General features: G+C 47.7%; 4 protein-coding genes across 4 annotated transcripts in view; 2 read left to right on the top strand and 2 right to left on the bottom strand.

Annotated features, from left to right (window-relative positions):
* The window catches only part of LOC135814123 (dnaJ homolog subfamily C member 2-like), a 23,922-nt gene extending 23,703 nt beyond the window's left edge, over positions 1–219 (top strand). The window contains exon 19 of the mRNA XM_065327188.1: positions 1–219. This exon is cut by the window's left edge and continues 218 nt beyond it. The gene's annotated coding sequence lies outside the window, so the exon portion shown is untranslated.
* Positions 220–692: 473 nt separating this feature from the next.
* Positions 693–3,312, top strand: LOC135814122 (bis(5'-adenosyl)-triphosphatase enpp4-like). The gene has a single exon (XM_065327187.1). It carries the CDS (start codon positions 926–928, stop codon positions 2,471–2,473), a length of 1,548 nt encoding a protein of 515 aa, XP_065183259.1. The 5' UTR covers positions 693–925; the 3' UTR covers positions 2,474–3,312.
* Positions 3,313–4,366: 1,054 nt separating this feature from the next.
* LOC135814119 (transcription elongation factor 1 homolog) lies at positions 4,367–7,532 on the bottom strand. The gene is made up of 3 exons (XM_065327183.1): positions 7,152–7,532; positions 5,701–5,771; positions 4,367–5,350 (listed from the first exon to the last, which is right to left on the bottom strand). The coding sequence occupies exons 1-3, from the start codon at positions 7,265–7,267 to the stop codon at positions 5,286–5,288; spliced, it is 252 nt and encodes an 83-aa protein (XP_065183255.1). The 5' UTR covers positions 7,268–7,532; the 3' UTR covers positions 4,367–5,285.
* A 2,323-nt stretch (positions 7,533–9,855) lies between these two features.
* On the bottom strand, positions 9,856–23,972 carry LOC135814117 (tryptophan--tRNA ligase, mitochondrial-like). Its single transcript, XM_065327182.1, has 6 exons — positions 23,759–23,972; positions 21,929–22,072; positions 20,416–20,496; positions 19,583–19,662; positions 12,892–13,013; positions 9,856–10,804 (listed from the first exon to the last, which is right to left on the bottom strand). Exons 1-6 carry the CDS (start codon positions 23,879–23,881, stop codon positions 10,350–10,352), a joined length of 1,005 nt encoding a protein of 334 aa, XP_065183254.1. The 5' UTR covers positions 23,882–23,972; the 3' UTR covers positions 9,856–10,349.
* Between the last annotated feature and the right edge of the window lie 155 nt (positions 23,973–24,127).

Here is a 24,127-nt window from a genome sequence, read left to right as displayed (position 1 = left end):
ACAATTCTCAGCCTCTTCTAATTTGTACATACACGTACGTACCAACAAACGATAACTTTTTTTCTATAATAATAATTTTTAAGTACTTGTAAAACATCGATTCCACTCGATCGTAGTGTTCATGCATATTTCTGCCACCATCGATATGCATCATGAACGTTTTCGCTCCATGAAATTATACCGAAATTGAAAATACAAATAAGATGCTGGAAAATTTGATAGGATCGTTTCTTGTGAGTGCATCTGACACGCAATAAGATCGTAGTCCATCATTCATTGGAAAACGCTTTGTAATCTGGAACCCTCACGATCACAATCAGTTCCCTGTTCACCATCTTTTACCAGGTACAGCCGTGTGCCTGGCTAAACGTACCTACAAGCTACTTACAATTAGACAGTGTTAGCATGGTTAGAGCGGAGATGGGAGCTGAGAGCTAGCCCTTGACATAGAATACTACATAGAAGAGGATTAGAATACTACATTCTCTACAAAATGTAGTGGAGGACATCGACAGCGAGCGCAAAAGTGAAAGAAAGATAAAAATTGATCGTGAATGCATGATCATCAATGGGAAAATGCAATTTTAGTCGTAAGATAACTACTTCCCTCTGTAGCTACATGCATGCACTCGTACTCATGACGTCGTCAATCAAACAAGATTACCTCGATGACTCACCCTTCTCGCCTTTTGTTGTTTCTTCGAGCTTCCAGTTTAGCATCGGCTCAGGTCTTGCAGTTGTAGAGCTTCAAAAAGAAAGTGTTGTCTGCGGAGTAGAGTGGGGATTAGTGAGAGCATTGATACAGACAGACAAGTCGTATTGTGCAGTCAGTGACTGGTTACATGCACTGGCCACTGGGGGAGTTGAGCAAGGCAAAGTAGCTGTCAGGGAACCAACAGAATAAGTTTCTACCAGCTGCAGGAGAATGGAGCCCTATCGGCCAGCGCTGTTGCTCCTATGGCTTGTTGTAGTGAATTGTGAATCCAGCCCTGGTAAACATGTAGCAGTAGTAGTGTTTAGTGGGCTGAGCGAAGATAACCTGGCGTCCCCAACGCTGGAGAAAATCGCCGAGAAAGGCGCTATGGCCTCCGTGCGCAGTGTATTTCCAACTGAAAGTTTCCCGAATCAGTACTCCATGCTGACTGGCCTATCACCCGTCACTCATGGCGTTATCTGGGATAGGATGTTGGACGAAAGCAGCAATAACATCGTGAATGCGGCCAACGTAGTGTCTGACTTGCTCCTTCAGGGAGAACTGATTTGGACAACAGCCCACAAAGAGAATATTCGGACTGGTGTCTTCACTTCAGGAAAGGTTGAATCGGGTGGATTGCTGTCAGCGCCATGTGAGAAGTGTAACCCTGAACACATTATAGATGAACTAGTGTTGTGGATATCTTCACAAACTAGCGACAATGCTGAAGCATCCACATTGTCTTTTGTTGTATTTCCTGCCTGCGAGGAGGCTCAGTTTGGCACCATTGCCAAGCACTTGATGAATAAACTGGAGCAGGAGCATCTAAATAGTTTGGTGGACGTCATATTCACTGGTGATCATGGTCTTGTGAAGGAACATGGCCGGACTGCTGTGTGTTTGCAGCACATTCTGCAAGGCAAATCCTTTGAGATCATTGACGAGACCGGTGGCAGTGTGAGCTTGCGTCCCACTGGCAATGATACAGAGTTTATGCTGCTACAAGAATTGGAGAAGGTGAAGGGTATCGATGTGCACCCATTCACAGAGTTCACGCGCCAGTTTGGGCTTGTTGGCAGCTCTCGCATTGCACCTATCACCATCGTGGCATCCGATGACGACCACGTCATCGTGAGTGGGAAATGCCAGGAAGGCAGTCCCGATGTGAAGTCTCCACGGAGTCGCAGTGGATACACAAGCTTAATGGCGAGAAGGACCACTCTCCTCGGTGTTGGCCCGCGGTTTGCAGCCGGGGTTCGTGCTCCCATGCTCAACATCACAGATATCCACCAGGTTATCTGCACTTTGCTGAACCTGAACACCGGTAACTGTAGACATAACACCTCCAAGCCCAGTATCGATGCGCTGTTGGCTTCAACGCGTAGTGATCTTGGAGGACATTCAAAGTCCGACATTAGCGATGGTATCTCAGTTGAGGAGAACAAGCCCGTGGTCGAGTCTGGCCATCGTCGGATCACCGGTGTGGGTGTGTTCTTTGTGATATTGACCGGGTTTGGATTCGTGGGTGGTCTTTTCTGGCTGAAGAACTTCTTATCGGATCGACGGCGACATGGCCCAGGATACAAGCCAGTTAACACAGATGAAACTATGCTGTCCGGCCGCACACAGCCGCTGCTGGGATCTGGCGATGACTATGGTGTCGATGTGCCAATGTCTGTAATCAGCAAGGACCAAACTGCATTCCAGCTGGATGATGATGATGACGATGATGATGATGATGATCGTCCACCTGCAGAGTTTTCGACGTACTCGTATTAGCCCCTGCGGAAAGCACTTTGGACGATTAAAAGAATTATTTGGGTGCATCCGTGTGAGCATGCGTATGCGTGTTATCAGCCTAGTCTACGAAACAGTAGAAGACAGTGACTTCATCAGGAATTGCATTGAGTTGCTTTACCGTCTTTGTCCACTACTTGATGTATATTTTATTTTTCGTTAAATAGTGTGTGGAATGCTTTGCTTCGTATCCATTGGCTGTTGGTTGTCTCAGTGTTTTATTGCTTGGGATGGAATAGTCGTTTTGTACATAAATCTCTTCTTGATCCAAGGTTGCTTTTTATAACTGGCATAATTTGCTTTATTCTTTTTTTCAGTCTGCATTCCCCCGCTGCTGAATTAGGCCTCTTGGCGCTCCATGCACAAGACTACTGTTCATTGTGTTTTATGACCCTGACTGGCCTCAAATGGTCCTTTCTCTCTTTATCTGCTATGCCTTCAATTTTTAAACAAGCCTTGGTGTATTAACTTCTACCATGAACTTATCTATACTTCAAGAGTACATTGTAGATGCATATCCGTATATGTTAGATGCTTTAGTTTGAACGATGCTGGAACATGGACGAGCACTTCATGTTTGCATCTTTGAATAGACATTGTGTATTTTCTATGTTCATGTGGACTACAGGATTGGTCATTTTCGTTCTTTCCTTTAGTGTATAATGAGTGGTGTGATGCACAATACGACCCGGGCCATTGCTATTGCCTACGCATTATTCAACGATGATTGGTGTTGCTTGGTTGAGCTGCATACATGCCATACTATTAACGTTATTATCTGCATGAATCAATAATGTTCGGTGTCGTTTGCACATATGCCATGTTATTATGCTATGATGTTCGGTGCATGTCGTTTGGTTGAGTTGTGCACGTAGTGCCACGTACATATGTCATGGCTGGTGGATGGCATTAGTTTTGGCATTATGATAATTATAATCTAAACCAGTGCTGGTACAAGTACATGACTGTGTACAAGTCCATGTCGGAGGTGACATTTGGTATGGTTCTTCGAACAAGAAAGATTAGTTTCACAGGTTCAGTAGATCCTTGTTATAGGACTAACTTCAGTCAATACCGGTATACGCAATTACACACCTATCAGCAGTCCCTGGACTCCCCTTTCACAAATACCGGTAATAGAAAAGCTGACAGGATCACTTTTCTAAATAACAACGGTATACAAGGCTCCACCTAACAGGACTGATTCTCGTGATCCACGTGATTCCGCCGGGCATGTTGGATGCATATTCTATTTTTATTTTATACTTTGGATGAAGTTTTCCATTAGTCCTATTGGTATTGTTGCTAACGGCTTTTGTTGACGTCACTTCTGTCATTTCATTGTATCGTATTACTCTTCAGACATCAATCCTGAATGGCATACGCGAAAGTGGTACCTACGCGGACATGCTTTTAATAATAATACAAGACTCAAGTATACTGAAAGTGTTTGTGATTCCTGCAGAAAATTCGAAGTTAGCAAGCCATAGTTCACTGTCCACTGCATTGCTTTTGGTCAGTTCCTCTTGCGTGAGCATGCTGTACTGGACGGTATAGAGTGCACCAAATCTGTCTAATCAAAAAGACTACCGGTATCCCAGGTGCTTATAAAGATACAAGTATAATTATTATACTCTTGGTCTAATCTGTACTCCGTGTGACAATGCAAACATTTGGACATACAACAATGTGCTGTTGATACATGTTTGGACCAGGGAGTTTTAAAATACGGTATTTTACGAGGACTCCATGATCCACCTGTATCTGAATAATCATACCCACATCAGGGAGTCACATAGGTACATCAGGTATACAACCGAGCCATATAAGCAGGGCCTATACAACTTCCTCGGATCCCTGGTGGCACGGTACATGTCATGAGACTTGCATAGTATTGCAGAGAAACAACTCATTTATGCATTGTAATAAAATGGGGGTATTGACACCGTATTGCTAAGAACGCACTATGGCCAGCGAACTCTTCATAGGTCCAGCTGCACTAGCTGGACCCGCTACAAAGAGTGTACACCGAAGCGTCCTACGCTGTGCTAACAAAGTGGACTTCTCAACAACATTTGCCAACACAAGCAAACTTCAAGCAGAACTACAACGCCATTACATAGTACTGTAGTACTGAAAACATAACTTGATAAAGGTGACTAAAGCGCTACCAGAGGCTACAAATGTAATAACATAAACGAGCAAAAAAAAGAAAAGAACTAAACTCTTTGAACAATAAAATGATTCTACCTTGGACCAGAACACGGATGTGACCAAGAGTGCATAAATGTTATGTACTCTCTGTATGACACAAAGCTGAATTAACAATATAAATCAAAGCACAGGACAACAAAAAATTCGCTAAGGAAGACTGACGAGATTCAACACACAATATGTTGGTAAAAAGAAGAAGAAAAAGATGAAAGATGGAACTCCGCTCAAGGTGCAATGAGTAAAATACAGAAGACCAGACTTGTCGGCGGACATCAAGTGTTTTGTTGTGTGTATGTACACGTGAGTCTCGTAGAGGTATATATATAAAGGCTAATAGTTGGACAGGAGACGGATGCAAAGGGCTTGCTTTGACTGTAAAACTGACTGTCACAAACACACACATGCGCGTGCACGCACACACACACACACGCACATGCACACACATACACACACACACACACACACACACACACACACACACACACACACACACACACACACACACACACACACACACATACACTAAACTACCTTTCTGCTAGGCAGCGTTCGTGCATTTCTCATCACTTGAAGCACAGGATCAGTTGTTAGCTTCTTCACACGCATCCACCCAGTCTGCGTACACGTCAACAGGCTCGGAGAGATCTAAGGCAATAGAAAAAAGCCAAGAAGTTCGGACAACACAATCATGATACGACATCGTTTCGCACAGGTATACTTGGCTAAATAAACAACTTCTCTGGAACAACCTATATTTTGTACACTTGCTGTAGAAAAGAAGACAGGGCGAAGCACAAATATTACTACGAGCTTCAAATCATGCTATAACAAAGCAGTGAAATCAGTGCTACAAAACTCAACAACACAAAAGGGGGTGGGTGCATGTACGTCAGCGTTGGACAAAGCAGCACCGGGGGGGGGGGGGGGGGGGGGGGGGGGGGTACTAGCAATCATACTTGGAACTGGTGTTCGAAGTAGTTTTTAAATATACTTACATGTGATACTTGTCTGGAAATCTTCTAAGCATACTCGACATGATATAATGCCCGTACTTCTTGCTCGATCCCTGCCACAGCACAGGAAAGCAGTCAGAAATGACAATATAGACACATGTAGATTCTGGGTAAAGGACATATTCACAACTACATTTGGCCATACTGCACCTATTGCCTATTGCACCTTAGTAAGACGAAGAACACAGACCTACTGTTGTCGAGCTCATTGAAACAAGAGGTCTCAAACGCCTCCTGCCCCTATAAGGAGAATTCACTACCTTAATTTTTGTACAATACTGTTGCATGCTGGTGCGGGGGTCGCGTACCTGAAGAAGACTGATTTCCGCTACTTTGAAGTACAACTAAATGCATCTAACTTTCGGGTCTATCCTTTGCGTTTCTCTTTCACTTCTGGGCTGGACCTAGCTGTTCATTCCGGAGGTTGTATAGTAATATGTTCTTTATTGAAAAGATGGCTTCTCCCCGTAAAACATATGGATAAGACCTAACCTACTAGTATACCACTTCTGCCAAGTTCTGGCCGCAAAAGATCAGACATCTAACCGGATGCGGACCAAGAAGAAAGTCATGCCAGTCCAAGCCAGACACAATTGCGAGCGGCCTCAACAGCTATGGGATCGACACAGAAGGCGCGGCGAGGGTATGAGCAGAACTTGTGTTTTGCAAAAAAAATCCAGAGGTTGGGCACGTTCATATCGTAATACTTCCTCTTTCGAAGTATGTTTAGTTTGAGGGACAGATGCAAAAGGGAAAAGCCTGAACAAAAAATGACTGCCACCACCAGGACTCAAACCAGGGACCCTCACTTATGGCCAGCGATGCTTTAGCATGGTGTAGTCATCATCCAAGCAGCGGCCGTTAAACGGTTTCTTCAGACTTCGAAACTCACGCTGACTTTGAATCCACACAGGCGGGTGGGACGCAGCCCTCAGTGTAACCCACATACTTCACATACCAACTAGCACGCGGGGAGCCCCAAGTCATAAAATATTCATTAGTTTGAGGGAAAGACGCAAACGGGAAAAGTCTGAAGAAAAATTGACTGTCACCACCAGGACTCAAACCAGGGACTCTCGCTTATGGCCAGCCTTTGAAGTATACCGGTATATCATGTTCGTACCCATATTAAACCGTAGCTTCCCTCAGAGAATACAATGTAGCATGTCTTGTACATAAGTTGATCCATCATTTCATTCGGCATCACCCAGGCCAAATCAAATGGACATGGATTCAACTGCACAATGATTGATGCTACTGTACATGTCAAGAGATAGTACAGTGCTAGGGAACATACGGGCCACCAGCTGGGGTTTGATGGACTCCGGCATGCGGAGAACAGTGCTTTCAACTATGAATTGTCCAAATCTCTGAGAAAGCCAACAAAATATTGCAGGAGACAACACAAATGACAAAGTCTGATATTCACTTACATAACCACCTCACAGGAACTTTCGTGATTGCAGAAAGGGCAATTGAAAACTTTGGATAGGTTGCCCGTAAGCTTCCTCTTAGGCGGCGGCTTTCTCTTTGACTTCCTCTTCCCCATCTCGGCACAGAAGTTTCTCACACACTCGGTCGTCCAGTTATTTCAATCAAAAATCATCTGTCAATCTCCGTTCGACAACGAATAGCAGAAGACCCAGATACGGCCGGGTATGGATTATTGTTTAGATCGATCTACAACGTGATCTGAAGTTACAGCTGCAGCAAGTGCCAGTGCTTCAGGTTCCAGGGTAGGGGCAGAAACAAAGTCAAAGATATCTCGATATTATCTTGTTCTCGAAATTGTTCATATTCTCAGCAACTTTTGAGCAAGTGTGCGTATCGCATATCGCATGCTAGCTGAGTACCTTTTTTGCAAAGCTGTTCTGTTCGATTTGCGCGCCCGCGCGTCGTATTTTTACTACTTTCAGTTCTTGCATGACGCAATGAGGTCATAATCATTATCGATCATCGATCAGGAAGGACGAAAAAATATTTTGAAATGCTCGCAAATCGAGCTCCGGTCATCAATTTCCATACAATTTATCAAATTGTCCAGGAAAGGGAAGAGTGATGAGTAGCGCTAGCGTGTTCTAAAGTAGCTGACTGCATTACAGTCTATTGTATCTCTCTTCGCAAGATGTTGTTTTACTCTTTCTTCAAGTCGCTGGTTGGAAAGGAGGTCGTCGTGGAGCTGAAAAATGATCTCTGTATCCAGGGAACATTACACTCGGTGGATCAGTTTCTAAACATCAAGCTCACTGATATCGATGTGGTGGATCGTGAAAAGTATCCTCACATGCTGTCCGTCAAGTCTTGCTTCGTGCGTGGTTCTGTCGTGAGATACGTACAGTTGCCCCACGAGGAGGTGGATGTGTCCTTGTTGCAGGATGCCACTCGCAAGGAGGCTGTGCAAAGTAGGCAACAGGCACCTTCTTCCTGAGTGATGAGACACATAGCTAGGTGCCTCATTGAAACCAGTTGAACGTGTTAGGTTTAGTTCTGTGTACCTTACGGTACGATGTACATATGTTAGTGTTGCTGCCTTCCACCTTTTTAAATTTGACATGATTTTTTTGGTACCGTACAAACTTTAATGATTTTACTGTTCTTGAAAAATGTTTGGTGTGCAACAGCTGTACTTACAGTTGATGCAAGTATGATAGCAAGGCTCGTTTCATTTTCGTATGTGTTCATATTCTGTCTCTCGTATTATTTTGAACTAAGAGAGACCTTGTCACTCCTACTGAGATGAATGTACAAAGACCTTGTCACTGCTACCGAGATGAATGTACATGTACATATTTTTGCTCAAGCTGATAATCTCTGTGGTTGTACAGTGCTGCTCAATGAAATCCAGTTGTGTCACTCAAGTTTGCGGCTTGCATCATTTCGCAGCCCAGTGTTCGGCTGCGCAACGCCCGGCACGTACTTGAGTGACGCGACTGGATTTCATTGAGCAACACTACATTCTCTATTCCGTGATGTGTGCCGTTGTTAGCAGGCATGGAGCCTGCCGCAGCTGTATGAACCTGGATTTCCGGCTCACCGCTTATTATGCCTGGTATTTTAGCTGCCAATGTTCTGCGGAGCTCCTGTGATACCATCATCATTAGCTGCCACGTCTTTCTCTTTTGCGGCAATTTGGGAAGTTAGTGCGTGCTGGTAGTCTGTAGACATGCTGTCTGGAAGTTGTGCATGGACTTGATGCTATTGCACAATTCATTTTGTTTCTTGGGGGTCCAGAACAACTTGATGTTTCACCGATATCAAGTTGTTCTTGAAGTGTTTTGACGCACTTCACTACGATTGCTGCCAGAATCTGTTTGCTACCCACTGTTTTGCATCTGTGGCCTATAGCCTAGTCCCTTTTCTACATTTCTGTGAAACGACGCCATTGAGTGATACAGTATACAGTAAAACCTGGCTTAAGCGACCACCCCACGGTGCAAGCAAAAGCGGTCGTTAAAGCCAGGTGATCAGAGGTCGCTTACACCAGGTTTTACTGTAATAGTACTTCGTAATAATTATTATAGTATCATCACCTCTGTATGCATGGCACCAGGGCATATCTCCAGCAAGGTTACAGACAGGTGTGCAAACCGAAAACGGTGTACATGTACATACATAACTATCTAGTATGTGGTCATTTGCTGGGTTCGACAGCTAGAAATTAGAATACATTTGAGTATGTGACATTTCACTTTGGATCTAGGAGTTGAACGTGGACGCATGCATTTAAAAATAACGATCTCCAGCAAAGTGAAATGTCACATACTCAAATGTCTATTCCCATACATAGTATGGTTGTGGGGCTTGCCAACCCCCCCCCCCCCCCCCCCCTTCCTTCCTTCCTTGTACCACTGCCGTGTCCGGCTATGTGACCCCCAAAGGGGCAGACTCGGATTTGTGCTGTCCATCAGGGCGCTCGATGGGAGTGTCTTATCGCGTTACATTTGTGGCGACTCTCATCCTGCCGTCGACGAAAACTACAGTGGCATACCAGGCATTGGAATGGCTTCGTTACCGGTTGAGTCCTGATGTTGACGATGTGCTCAACTCTATCATGGCACCTCAGACGCCATTCCTCCCTGTCCTGGGCGATGTCATTGCCCCCCCCCCCCCCCACACACACACAGGCCACGCATGCAGTTAGATTCTGATATGGCGTAAAGAATCTCAGAAGATGCAGCATACATGTAGTCCCAAATCTGTGAGTTCCTAGTACCAGAGTGTGCACAGCACACACAGACTACAATTTTGTAGGTGGATTGCTCAAGGCAGAATCAGCCAGCTGAAACGTAGGGCCATGTAGCAGCAATAGAACTCAGCTGCAAAATAAAGATCGATCGGTATGGTAGAACAGATTAGCAGTACCGACGACAGGCCATGGCTGCAAGGGACTTCTCCAGCAGAAGAGACTTCTCGAATGGGCTGAACTGTGCACACTTTCTCTGCTGGGCAACTGTGCTGCATGTGATTGATACCTGCAGTGTCACATACAGTGTAGAGGGAGCCTCATCAAGTTGATGCAGAACATACTATGGGGTATGCTTGTATGCTTGGGCAAGCAACCCAGTTCCAGTAACCATCATCATCAGCAGCTGCAGTCATAGACAACTGATAATACAGCCACCTTGTCCAGATCATGGCAGGCCGACCAGTGTGCGGACCTTGGACCACATGTCGCTCGCTTCTTGCTGAGCTCTTTCAGTGCCTTCGGTGACGATTTGGTCGACGTAGCCCTGATCGGCTCGAAGAGCTTCCAGTCTTTGTCTGATTGGGCGCACATGCTCTATGATGTGGTCAGCTACCTCTCTCTTGAACTGGATTGTGTTCTTTCCTTCACTGGAGGCAATGATTTCATCATACGACATGCCGGAGAAGGCTGAATGTAACGTCAGAAGGTTACTGACACCCGGACGCAGCTCAGGATCATAGGACAGCTTAATACCATGGCAATCCGTGGTGGCCACCTTGAGTTTTGTTAAGATCTCATCATCCGTATCGTCCAGGTACAAGCAGGCATTATCCTTCAGGGCCGACTTGCTCATTTTCTTCTCCGGCTCCTTCAAGTCACAAACTCGACATGCACTCTCCTCTGCACACACAACGCACACATGCACAGATGGTCATGTGCTAACAACACAGTCATACTGATTGCACACTGTCATCTGAATAGTAACATCTGGATACAGCAAGCACTATGCCTATGCCTAAACATGCACTATGCCATTCACAGAAAAGGGAACTATCCACGTAAGCATTGCCGCAACTCAAGAGTTTCCTGTGAACGCTACCATCAGACACTTGATCACTGCCAGTTCCACGTATCTGTACTCCGTGTATTGAGATTTGAGAACGCTGCCTCAGCAGTTAACACAGCAACAGTTAACACCAATCAAGTACAGGTACGACAGTGTTACTTATCCGAACTATCGATTTTCTAAAATGCCTTGTCACAATGAAGGGATGAGCAAACTAAGTTTTCGCTGCTGTTACCCCCCGTTCGCAGTAGCATAGCCACGGTGTGCAGGACACATGCCAGCAGGGTGACGTCATGATCTATCCACACTGGTCATCATTAGAGGAGCTGGAGTGTGTTGCATTCCTGCGGTACTGCAAAACTGGAACGATGGAATGTGCATGCTTCAGTTGGCCATTTAAATACTTGTATCTGCTCTCCAGGCTATCCGAACACCCTTGAAATGGCCATGTGCCCTGAGGGGCGCGGATAATAATTATTGGCATTCTACCGTAGTACAGGACTCTGGGGTGCCGAAGAACTGGGATCAGCCTGCTACCATAGTCCATAGGCCGTTCTTATTTTCATGTACTACAGTCTATGCACAGTTGAGTCACCGTATATACATTGGTATGCTGTGCTTCGTGAAGTCCCAGCCTGTTCGGTCTTCGGCACCCGATAGTACTGCAACGCTACTAGAATGAACACAATGAGCTCTTGGGTATACCCAAGTAAAGTACCGTAAAGTCGCGGATAAAAGCCGGGTTTTCATACAAGCACATCGCGGATAGAAGCCGGGTTTGCATACAAGCACATCGCGGATAGAAGCCGGGTTTGCATACAAGCACATCGCGGATAGAAGCCTGAAAATCACACCGGTCAAATGCATATAAGCCTGTCGCGCGTAGAAGCCTGGCTTCTATGCAAGCGCGGATCGGGTAGGTCAAGAGTGCATGCGCTATGTACGGTGCATAGTAAAACTGCCGCCATACCGGTAGTCAGTGCTAGATCTACGCGCCTGGCTTCTATGTGCATACAAGCCTGGCAAAAATATCAGTGGTGCATATAAGCATGGCTTGCATACAAGCCTGGTTTGCATTAACCCTTTGGAGTCCGTAACTTTTTTGCTTCCGCAGAATTTGTGGCAGTCACGAAAATGCGCACTCCATTTCCAACCTAACTTTGGTTCTACTTCACCGATTTTGAAGATCTTGGGCTCGTTGGAAAGCTCTTGATGAGAGAAATACAATGAGCCCAAACTCGCCAAGAGCACTATTCATTGTCCGCCACAACGCGCCCCAAACGCGAGTCCAGCTCCAGATCTGAGACTAAATCGGTCTCCTGTAGCCATTTCACTGAATCTAGCTCGGAACTGTTCAAATTTTTTCGAGTAGAAGCTTACCTTGCCGTGACTTCGCGCCGCGCCGGTCCTGGCACGTGCCGCAAGTCATGAAGCTGGGAAAATCCCTTTTTGTCACGCACTGCTGACTCGCAGCACGCAGCGCAGAAATTTCGAAATGTTTGATCGCTCGCCGCTCACTCAAACTTCATCGGAGAGACTTCGGACCTGTTCGAGGCGATAGATGAGAGTTTGTTGAATTTGGTCAAGATTTGGCTGAGAACCGAAAGTTTGACTGCGCCCACATGCATACAAGATGCCCATGGTTCGAAATCGAACCATGGACTCCAAAGGGTTAAAGCCTGATGCAGAAAGCGGCTTATGTGCTTATAAGCCCGGCTTTTATCCGCGACTTTACGGTAAATACTACTGCTACTACTACTATCAGCTTTGTATACAGAACAGAATTAGAAGTACTTCAGAAGTATGAATTACAGTATTGCGCTCTGAGCACAAGAAATGAGCAAGCCGGTTGAATTGACCCTGCCTATGATAAGGTGTTATGAGTCAAGACCATCTGGAAAGGACTTATGCTGTTACCCACCAATAATCGACTCCGGTTCGACGAACAGATCCGTCTGTAGCGAATGGTTGAGTGTTGTGACAATCGACTTAGCAAGGAACATGTGAGGAAGTTGATCTTTCCCGACTGGTACGTGACTTGCCCTGCACAATGGGGGTGCACACACACACACACGTACACACATGCACACACACACCTCAGACCTCAGACATGCCCATCGCGGAAGCGATGATAGCGAACAGCTATGTTAGACATAGCAACTTGTGCTGGGATTACACCATTCAACAGCTTGCAAGGCTGATGAATTGACCGCCGCTATTTTTAGCCTGGTATCCACCACACAGCTGTTTGAAGTGACTTTTTCTGGCCAGTGAATCCCTGTTTTCATTTTTTTTTTTTTTTACACACACCACACCACATACTCCGGCATACACTGGCTGTTGGTAACCACCCAGGAGAATGAAAGAAAAGTCAGGAAGAGTCCGAGAAAGAGAAGAAAAACGTGTGCGACCATGATCGTCGGGAATTGAACCCGCAACCTCTTGATTGGAAATCGACTGCACCATATGAGACACACACATACCCACCCACCCACGCACACACACACACACATGCACACTCGCATGCACATGCCATGCCACACAGCACACACACGGGGGGGGGGGGGGGGGTAGAGATTGACATGGCATGGACAGGGTGCAACTCCAAATTGGCACCACCCACTGTAGAACCACAGCGGCAAACAAAACAATTACGCAGTGGAACAAAAATCTCCTAAGTAGAAGGTGGAAATTCATTACTCATACATGTACTGAGTTAGGTCTAGGTTTGCGGAAAAAAGTATTTCAAGTACTTCACTAGTGAAGTGTAATGGTGACCCCCTCCACCATCCTGACTGACACTAGCTAGTATTCATGGTGTTGTGTGAATGTCTCCTAGTACAAGTACGTGTACTAGCTGCTTCTGTTCGTTGCTGTGTGCACTGTTTGTGTTCTTTCCTGTGTACATGAGTACTTGCATGGCGTTGTCGTTCAGGGATGAGTCGTGCGTGACTCCTTGTTCCACTGCATGTGCGGTGTGCTTCTTATCTTCTAATCTATAGGCTTCTTGCGGTTGGTGTCCGCTTTCTCTTCATGATCATGAGCCACTGCGTTGTATAGACTGCATGACGTGCTAACGGTGGCTGCCGTGCGGTGTGTGCGATTCACTGCATTCCTGACACTGCTGCTTGCAGGCGCATACATGTACTGCACCTTCGCGTGCTCTGTACTTTAGTCTTTAGTTCCGGTTCGATGCACCATGCGCATGCGTCCGGTATGGTGCGAAATGGTTCTTGCTCTCCCAAGTCCCAACATTGTTTTTAGTTAGTTCTTTTTCTTAGTCCCAACAATAACCTCATGGAATTAAATCAGTGTGAAACGTAACTATGAGTTCGGTTGTGGGTCTGCAGTAGTCCTAGTGACACGGTTATAGTACAGCTTGTGGTGCCGAAACCCGGGAGGACGTCAGGGATACCAGCTGGGTTGCTGGTTGGCGTCGTGGTTGATTGTACTGTCGCGTGTGGACTCGTGGGGAAACTGAATTTTCCGATCTAAGTACGATGTCGAAAGCTGAAGGATACCTGCGACCCTACCGGGGAAAGGTCGATGATTTCCAGACGTTCTGGGCGAAATTTGACGTGCTGGCGACAATCAACAAGTGGGACTTGGACGAGAAGAAAATGGCCCAGTTACCCTTGTTTCTGGTGCAGGATGCGTTCCTGGTGTTCAGCCGAATGAAGTCGGATGACAAGAAGAAGCCTGACGCCGTCCAGAAGAAAATGGAAGAGGCGTTTTGTATGACGAAGTCGGAAGCCTACCGGCGGTTCAAGGCCCGACGCATGAGACAAGAGGAGTCACCAGATGCCTATGTTGCCGATTTGCAGCGCCTCGCCAGTTTGGCCGGCGATGCGTCGCCTGGGGATGGCAAAAATCACTCCGTTGTTGAGCAGTTTCTTGACGGGCTTCCACATGCGTGGGCAAAGCAGGTTAGGTTGTCACTTGTGGGAAAGGACCAGACTGTGAGCGCCTGCTTAGAATTAGTCCGTGCTGTTCAGCTTAGCGATGGCGATTCTGTGACAGCTGCAGTAGGTACAGGTGCTGGAACTGGTAGTTTGGCTGGTGGAGCACGTGGCGACAAGACCAGCAGGAAGTCTTTCTTGTGCTACCTCTGCAATGAGGTCGGCCACATGAAGCGAGATTGCCCAAGGAGGAAGCAGGGGCAGCAGAGTGGGTCCAGCTCCAAGGATGGTGGAGGCCGTGGCAGTACGTGCTACTTCTGTGACAGGCCTGGTCACAGGAAGCCAGACTGTCCGGACCGGAAAGCTTGGCTGGCGAGCCGGCAAGGCGGGAGTGCTGCAGCAGCAGCTGGAGAGGAGCCTAGTCCAGCCTTGGCCTCTGTGTCTGTGCCTTCGCCAGGGCAGCTGCCTAGGATCAAGGTAGACATGTGGACAACGGGCAACAAGGATGATGTGTCACGTATGACAGCAGTCATTGACACTGGTGCTGTCCGATCACTGCTGACTAAGGACCAAGCCCTGTCCTGTGGCCTTGCGTGGTCAGAGTGTGAAAGCAGACTCGTGGCGCTGGATGGCCAGTCTATTGCTGTTCTTGGGAAAGTAGCCGTCAACATTGGACGATTGGATGGCCCTATCCCAGTGCAGATGCCAGAAGCCAGTGTGGAGCTGTTAGTCGTCAACGATCTGAGTGTCGTACACGCCGATTTGTTGATCGGTTGTGATGTAGCGAGCAGCTGTGGTGGCCTACATCTTGAGTATGCCAATGATGGCCGGCTGGAGAGTGTGAGGTTTGGGCCAGTGTCAAGTCCTGTGTCTGCTGCACTTCCTCAGGACGGTCACCCTTCCCGCCACGTGCAAGTGAGCCGTCATGGACAAGGTGTCACGTTGTCGGCACGTGATGGAGAGGTCCAATGGTGTCATGAAACCAAGCGTTGGATTCTCCGCTGGAAGTGGAAAAGTGGTGCAGCCCCTGAGGTTCCAGTGGGCTCTGGCATCGGCCAGTACTCCAGGGAGAAACTGAGCCCAGAGCAGGAGAAGTTATTCTGCAAGGAAGTCGACGCTTGGATCGCTAATGGTTGGCTTGTGCCGCACGATGAAGCCACACATGGAGCAGTGGCTGGTGTGCTTCCGTTGATTGCTCGCACCCAAGAGCATAAAGCATCCACCCCGATCAGACCATGCCTGGATTATCGTAAGCTTAATGAGCTCATTGAGTCTGAGCCTGGCTATGAAGCCCCCGTGTGCGCCGAGAAGATCAGGCAGTGGAGACGCAGCAGTGATGGTCAGTGGGAGATGCTAGACGTGAAGAAAGCATATCTCCAGGTGCATGTCAGTGCTGAGCTAGTGCGCTACCAGGCCGTTCTCTGGAACAACAAGGTGTACGTGATGACCAGAATGGGCTTCGGGTTGGCGATTGCGCCGAAGTTTATGCACCTCGTCATCCAGTGGATCACTCGCCATTGCCCAGAAGTCGACAACTATGTTGATGATATCCGAGCTCCAGCAGAAGTGACTCAGTGTGTTGCCGACGAGCTTGCAGCCTATGGACTCCCAACGAAGCCTGCCGAACCCATGGAGGAGTCCCGTGTTCTTGGTATGCAACTGAAGGCTAATGTCGATGGCGCCATGGGCTGGTCCAGGAGAGAGATCGATCTAGAGCCACCACCTAAGATGACAAGACGCAAGGTCTTCTCGTGGTGTGGACGCCTTATTGGCCACTACCTGGTCTGTTCGTGGCTCAGGCCTGCTTGCAGTTACCTGAAGCGGCTGGCGACTGCTGCAGGTGGCAATGGATGGGACGATCCACTGCCGGAAACCCTTGTTGAATGCTGCCAAGAGCTGTTCGCGAGGCTCTCCTCCGACGATCCGGTGCATGGTCAGTGGGACGTGCACGCGCAGGCTGACTCCACCTGGACTGCGTGGTGCGATGCATCTGGCCTAGCTATTGGTGTCGTTCTTGAGCTCGACGGGACCGTTGTGGAAGATGCATCATGGCTTCGGCCTGCAGGGGACAAGCTCCATGTAAATGTTGCTGAGCTTGACTCTGCCATTAAGGCCCTCACGCTAGCCACGAGGTGGAACGCGACGCATGTGGTTCTGAAGACTGACTCGAAGACTACTGCGGGATGGCTGGCTCCGGTTGTTGGTGGGTCACGTCGCGTCCGGGTTGGTGGTCTGCATAAGGTTCTGGTGCAGCGTCGGCTGCAGATAGTCAATGATCTTCTTAGCATGACGGAGATGCAGGTGACTGTGGAGTGGGTGCCAACGACTGAAAACCTTGCAGACTAGCTGACGCGCGTGCCGTTCAACTGGCCGAAGAAGAGCTCTGATGTTGTGGCCAGTCTGCCGAGGGCTGTGGCTGTTAGCCCTTTCTCTAGAGATGAGTTGGGCAAAGCCCAGGCATCGGACGAGGTCATCCAAGGAGTGATTCAGCAGATTCAAGTTGGCCAGCCAGTAGCAAGTCGGCGCTTCCGCAGTTGCGCCGGTCAGCTTCATGTGGAGGAAGGCCGCCTAGTCCGGAGCCTGAAGCTGCCTGTGGAAGGGGAAGTCAATGTGCCAGTCGTTCCCGAGTTGTTAGTGCCTGATGTCGTGACTGCTGCTCATGTCAACACTGGTCATGCTTCCTGGCAGCCAATGTATGAGTTGCTCCGCAAGCACTGTTACTTTCCTGAGATGGCGTCTGCCTGCCAAGACCACGTCAAGGGGTACCAGAACTGCCAAGCCGCTAGTCCAGCAAAAGGCCCTGCAGCCCCCAGCGCCAGAGCAGAGATCCCAGGTCGACCATGGGGAACAGTGCAAATGGACACCCTGGAGCTTGGGCTGAACCGTGGCGGGACACACCACTGCGTGCTCGTGTGCGTGGATGTGCTGACAAAGTGGGTGGAAATAGTGCCAATGAAACGGCACGACGGGCCCAGTGTTGCCTCGGCCTTCGTGAGCTTGTGCTGTAGGTGGGGACCACCAGACGTCATCCGTGTGGACAATGGGACTGAGTTCAGCAATGCCATTGTCCAGTCTGTCTTTCAAGTGTGAGGGTGAAGACAGGTGCCGTTCGCCATCCGCAATCCCAGGGAGCCGCCGAGAGGTACAATCGGACATTGCTGACTCTCATCAGGAAGGTCCTCGACGAATCATCGGACTGGATGGACGATCTCCAGATGCTGGTCCGCTTCTACCGTTCTCGACCGCATTCAGTGACTGGCATGTCCCCAATGATGGCCATGGTTGGGTGGGACCCACCTGTGTTGATTGACGATGGACGCCCTAGGTACGACTTTGACACGTGGCAAGCAGAACACGCAGCACGATCTGCTAGGATCCGAGACCTTCTGGAAGACGCCATGTCGGAAGGCGACTGCCATGACGAGGTGCTGCCCTGCGCTTACCAGGCTGGAGATGCAGTCATGCTGCGGATGCCTAGTCGTCGTCAGAAGCGATTGCCACCTTTTGAATCCGGCTGGACTGTGAAGAAAGTCATTTCTTCATCAACTGTCGTGATCTGGCGGAGGTCTGATGGTAGATCCCCTCGAGAGAAGGTGGTGAACGTGGAACTCATCAAGCCGGATGCTCCACGGCCAGGTCTGGAATTGCCAACGGAAAACTTCCCTGATGGAGATGACGGCCAGGAGGGTGACAGCTTCAAAGCAGATGGCTGGCTTGGATGGCTCCCTGATCCGCAGGAGCCTGCTGCCGATGGCCAGCATGTCCGCATGGATCTTCGAAACCGACAAGGCATCCAGCGACCAGCTCGCTTCCAGGATTGATGCTGCTTGGCAGGAAATGTCACCAGGCGGAGGGATGAAGTGTAATGGTGACCCCCTCCACCATCCTGACTGACACTAGCTAGTATTCATGGTGTTGTGTGAATGTCTCCTAGTACAAGTACGTGTACTAGCTGCTTCTGTTCGTTGCTGTGTGCACTGTTTGTGTTCTTTCCTGTGTACATGACAGGGGCGTGCTCGGGCCCCCAACTAGGGGGGTGCACGGGAGCCTAGGGGGGTGCACGGGAGCCGAGGGGAGCCCCCCCCCCCCCGGCAATTTTCTGCAATTTGTTTGCAACCTTTCTTGAATTTTAGAGCATATTTGCATACATTACAATTGCAATTACCCAGATTGAAATTTTTTGGGGGGTGCACGTGCCCCCCGTGCCCATCGCCGAGCACGCGCCTGCATGAGTACTTGCATGGCGTTGTCGTTCAGGGATGAGTCGTGCGTGACTCCTTGTTCCACTGCATGTGCGGTGTGCTTCTTATCTTCTAATCTATAGGCTTCTTGCGGTTGGTGTCCGCTTTCTCTTCATGATCATGAGCCACTGCGTTGTATAGACTGCATGACGTGCTAACGGTGGCTGCCGTGCGGTGTGTGCGATTCACTGCATTCCTGACACTGCTGCTTGCAGGCGCATACATGTACTGCACCTTCGCGTGCTCTGTACTTTAGTCTTTAGTTCCGGTTCGATGCACCATGCGCATGCGTCCGGTATGGTGCGAGATGGTTCTTGCTCTCCCAACATTGTTTTTAGTTAGTTCTTTTTCTTAGTCCCAACAATAACCTCATGGAATTAAATCAGTGTGAAACGTAACTATGAGTTCGGTTGTGGGTCTGCAGTAGTCCTAGTGACACGGTTATAGTACACTAGTAAAGAGAACATGGTACCTGTAGAGGAGAATATCAGCAGCTTGGAGGAGTGGGTAGGTAACGAGGCCCATCTTCGGAATCGTGTCCTTTGCTTTGTCCTGCAACGACGAATGGAAACACATACAGGTAATGGGAGGCACACTATGTGTGTACAGTGTAGTATGTACTATGTGTGTGTGTGTGTGTGTGTGTGTGTGTGTGTGTGTGTGTGTGTGTGTGTGTGTGTGTGTGTGTGTGTGTGTATGTGTGTGTGTGTATGTGTGTGTGTGTGTGTGTATGTATGTGTGTATGTGTGTGTGTGTGTGTGTGTGTGTGTGTGTGTGTGTGTGTGTGTGTGTGTGTGTGTGTGTGTGTGTGTGTGTGTCCCATATGGTGCAGTGGTATGTGCAGTCGATTTCCAATCGAGAGGTTGCGGGTTCAATTCCCGACGATTATGGTCGCACACGTCTTTCTTCTCTTTCTCGGACTCTTCCTGACTTTTCTTTCATTCTCCTGGGTGGTTACCAACAGCCAGTGTATGCCGGAGTATGTGGTGTGGTGTGTGTGTAGAAAAAAATGGAAAAATGAAAAATAGGGATTCACTGGCCAGAAAAAGTCACTTCAAACAGCTGTGTGGTGGATACCAGGCTAAAAATAGTGGCGGTCAATTCATCAGCCTTGCAAGCTGTTGAATGGTGTAATCCCAGCACAAGTTGCTATGTCTAACATAGCTGTTTGCTATCATCGCTTCCGCGATGGGGATGTCTGAGGTCTGAGGTGTGTGTGTGCGTGGCACATTGTGGTACGAGACACTGACGACAACCCCGGACAAATACTATAGCAACAACATTGAACATAGCAGGTACACTTACCTTGACCTGTGGCATGCTATTGAGGCCAGTTGATGATGTATGGCACATTATCAGCCATGCTAAATTGGTATGTTCCAGTACCTGCAAACAAGAAGCAAGAATACACTTGGCCACAAAAAAAGAACAGTTCCCGTACTTTTTTTTTTTTTATTAACTTCAAGCTCACGTGTATGCATGTGCATGTGTTTATTACTTGTACAACAATGGATATTCATGATATTGGCGAGGCGCTAGGCGGACATAAAACTGAATCCAGAAATTTTCTTATCGATTTTCATGAGACGTTCACTCATCAGGGAGGTCATCTCAAAAAGAAGTAGGTAGGGAACATAATTATAAGGCCAAAACAAATACTGACCTTGTTTCCGGTCGCCCGACCGGGCCACTTTTTCCCAAATTCTGAAACTTTTTTTGGTCCCAAATGTATACGAACGATGGCAATGCCATGTATGCAAGTGCACTCAACGAGTCATAACTCAGTCAAATCTCAACCGAATTCCACAATCGAAACACCTACAAGGTAGCAGAGATTCTCAGATGTCGGCTCGAAAACCTCCGGGGTCGATACGAGCTAGAATAACGGAGCTGGAAGGACTCAAACTGTTTGCTTGATTTCTCAGGATGTACGAAAACAGGAATACACCATATGCTGTACAAGAACAGTGAGTCAGTCAACTTTGTGCCATGATATATGTACAATGTACATGTGTAGGTGCTCTTGTCCATCAATACCACAACGATTGAGGAACCAAAAAAAGTATCCAAAAAAAGTTTCATTCCGGCCGACCGAGTCTCCTTTTTGAGGGGTTGCCGACCGGAAACAAGCATATTTTTTTGTTTTGGCCTAATACATGTATTTCGAAGTACAGTACTGGACGTCTAGGGGACAGTGAGAATCTGTCTCCCGTGAATTTCGCAGCATAATATCAGAAATTCTGCAGTAACTCTGCTAATCGGCTCGTCAGCTGTGCATTTCTCGGGGTCCGCTACTTGTCTATATTGAGCACTGTGTGAGCAAGCTCCACCTTTCGGTACTGATCACAGTGTGAGCAAGCGCTGCCTACGGTATTGAGCACTATGTGAGCACGCTGTGCCTGTAGGTATTGAGCAGTACTGTGCAAGCGTTGTCTGTAGGTACAGTGCTGGCCAAAGAAATCCAGCCTCATGAATAAAACAGCGCCGGGTGCTACGCAGCCCTAGCACTACACATACTGGCCTGTGCACTCGAACGCGGCGCTACTTTATTCATGAGGTTGGATTTCTCTGGCCAGAACTGTACATGGCATGAGCACGGTGAAGATAATCTCTGTCTCTAGGTGCACACAAGAGGCACAACGGAGGTTTACAGAGTTCGTTGCAACTCCGAGTGTCTTGCACAATGCAATCATCCTGAGGCGACTTGGTATTGAGCACCCTTCAAAGTTCAAACCATGACACACGACATCTGTTTGTGGAGCATGCCACTGCATGCACTCCACACCACCAGAATATCAGGGTGACGAAACGCACATACCTTAGACTGGGGGAATATGACGCTCTTCTTGGGGTCCAAGCCGCATGCCAGCAACACACATGCGACATCATGAATGCTGGACTTGAGCGCCACGGGATCTTGTGGAACAGTCAGCGCATGCAGATCAACCACACTGTAGAAAGCCTGGGCAGCAAACGAGAGGCAAGCAAATACACTCATAACTCGTTTATCCGGAGGGTCTGGGACCCGGCACTGCCAGTAACTTCGAAATGTCCGTAATTTCGAATCACATACATTTTAAAGTTGGTTGTTCCAACGAGGAACACACGCTTCTTGCCGACACTTGACTGACCAACTTCATGACAAATACCACCGAAGTCGCAGCTTCTAAGTTCACATACATTTTGATGGGGAAAGGCCATAAATATGGCATCTGACGTCACTAATTCCACAAAAAGTGACAAAAGAGTAGTAATATTTCCACTGAAACTCGCCCAAAGGGTGCCCGGTAGATGGAAGAGCCCGTAACTTCGGGGTCCGGATAACCGAGGTATGAGTGTACATACATATACAACGGAGCATGCAACGCCAGAATTACCCAGTCCGCATGTCAGGGAGCGCCACAGTTTCTCTAGTTCTATAATCTCTACGGGATCTGGGACAACTCGTACATGTACATTACTACCATTGTGAGGACAATTCTGTTCCATTTCCAAGACCTACATTGTATTGGGGAATGATTTTTGCCGCCAGTTTGCACAGCCCTTGCTAGAGTAAAATACACGAGGGGCATCCTAGCACGTCAGTGCCTTTTAAAAGCGTACCATTGCATCATTGTAGTGTTAGTTTGTGTTGACCATGGCCGGCGGTAATATCAATGCAGAGAACGGTGATGTGATGATGGCGGTGCGGCCTTGTGGTGCAGCAATAGGTCAGAACAAGAGTGCGTGTATGTACTGTTCGCTGAAAGGTCAGTAGGAGTGTGTCAGACACAGTTTCCGTGGGAGTTGTCTCAATAATGCATACCTCAACGGAAACCCTTACCGCAATGGTGATAAAAAAAACCAAAGTTGGATTTATTTATGGCCAAAAGCTAGAAGTCCATCATTTTATGAATGGACTGTATGCACATGTGCAGCTGCAGCAGGTAAAATCCAAACTGATGTCCGATTGCAGCGCCATGAGGTACCTGGCCTCAACATCCTGCTGTAGCACACGTACTGGTACACCAGGACGAGGTCATCAGAATCGGTTTGCAGCCTTCGGCCTGAAAGCGTATACGTTCGAATTTCACTCGCCACAACGGCATGAGCGAGCTCCTTTAAAATTGAAATACGACTATGCACTATACCAAGAGTCCATAACTTATGCCATGTTATGGGGTTATGCACTCTTGACCAGAGTATACCAGTCCTTCTACATGTACCGGTACAAATTTACAGGGGAATGTGAAACTATTATTGGAAAACTGATTTCAGCCCTTTATTACTTGCTAACATACTCAGTCAAACTCAGGAAATAGCACTATTAATATCACTCAGGTTGCAATATTCAATGATATATAGACATATTCATAAATGACATATCTTCAATACCAAGAGTACATGAAAACCGGTTTTCATGTACTCTTGTCAATACCCATGAGCTACATTATGATAATTATATCATTACATCATCGTTCTAGCTCAATTTTTTCCCCTGCCATAGTCCTGTTTATCATGTTCAGCATAAGCGAAGTTGTGGATCATGCTTGCATGGTTGACTCCAACGCGTACATGCAAAGTAATAACAATAATAATAATAATAATAACATACTAGAACATGTATTATGAGCACGCACTCATATGCGGGTAACTTAGTTTGTCTTACTGATTTCGACTGATCTTGTAAACGGACCCAATTCCGCAAAGCACCCAGATAGTTGCCAATGTGAGGTCTCCCAGAAGGCTGAATGCCAGAGAAAACGCGATCATATATTATTTTAGAGGCCATGGCAAGCAAAGTTGCTCAAATACTACTAGAAGAGGGGCAAGCTAAAATACATGTAGCTGGCTGGCCGAAGCCTTTACGTTCCGAACCGAATCAGTAAAATGAACATAGTCATTGATTCAATATTCAAAAAAAATCGTTGTGCAATAATAATCATTGGGACGATCGACACCGCCTTAGCCGCACAGCATGCTGTACGTAGCAACACATGCTGCAAAAACTGTATAATATAGCGTCGCCTGTCACCAG

Source organism: Sycon ciliatum, chromosome 4, assembly GCF_964019385.1.
Source record: "Sycon ciliatum chromosome 4, ocSycCili1.1, whole genome shotgun sequence".
Taxonomy (NCBI): Eukaryota; Metazoa; Porifera; class Calcarea; order Leucosolenida; family Sycettidae; genus Sycon; species Sycon ciliatum.
This window is presented reverse-complemented; position numbering and strand designations above follow the sequence as displayed.

Coding starts and splice junctions, on each gene's coding strand:
- LOC135814119 (XM_065327183.1), bottom strand. CDS start 7,267: ATGGGGAAGAGGAAGTCAAAGAGAAAGCCGCCGCCTAAGAGGAAGCTT. Junction 5,772..7,151: donor AGTTCCTGTGAGGTGGTTAT/GTAAGTGAATAT, acceptor GTGCTGTGGCAG/GGATCGAGCAAGAAGTACGG. Junction 5,351..5,700: donor TTTCCAGACAAGTATCACAT/GTAAGTATATTT, acceptor CTATTGCCTTAG/ATCTCTCCGAGCCTGTTGAC.
- LOC135814117 (XM_065327182.1), bottom strand. CDS start 23,881: ATGGCCTCTAAAATAATATATGATCGCGTTTTCTCTGGCATTCAGCCT. Junction 20,497..21,928: donor TCATATTCCCCCAGTCTAAG/GTATGTGCGTTT, acceptor TCTTGTTTGCAG/GTACTGGAACATACCAATTT. Junction 13,014..19,582: donor GCTGATATTCTCCTCTACAG/GTACCATGTTCT, acceptor CCCATTGTGCAG/GGCAAGTCACGTACCAGTCG.
- LOC135814122 (XM_065327187.1), top strand. CDS start 926: ATGGAGCCCTATCGGCCAGCGCTGTTGCTCCTATGGCTTGTTGTAGTG.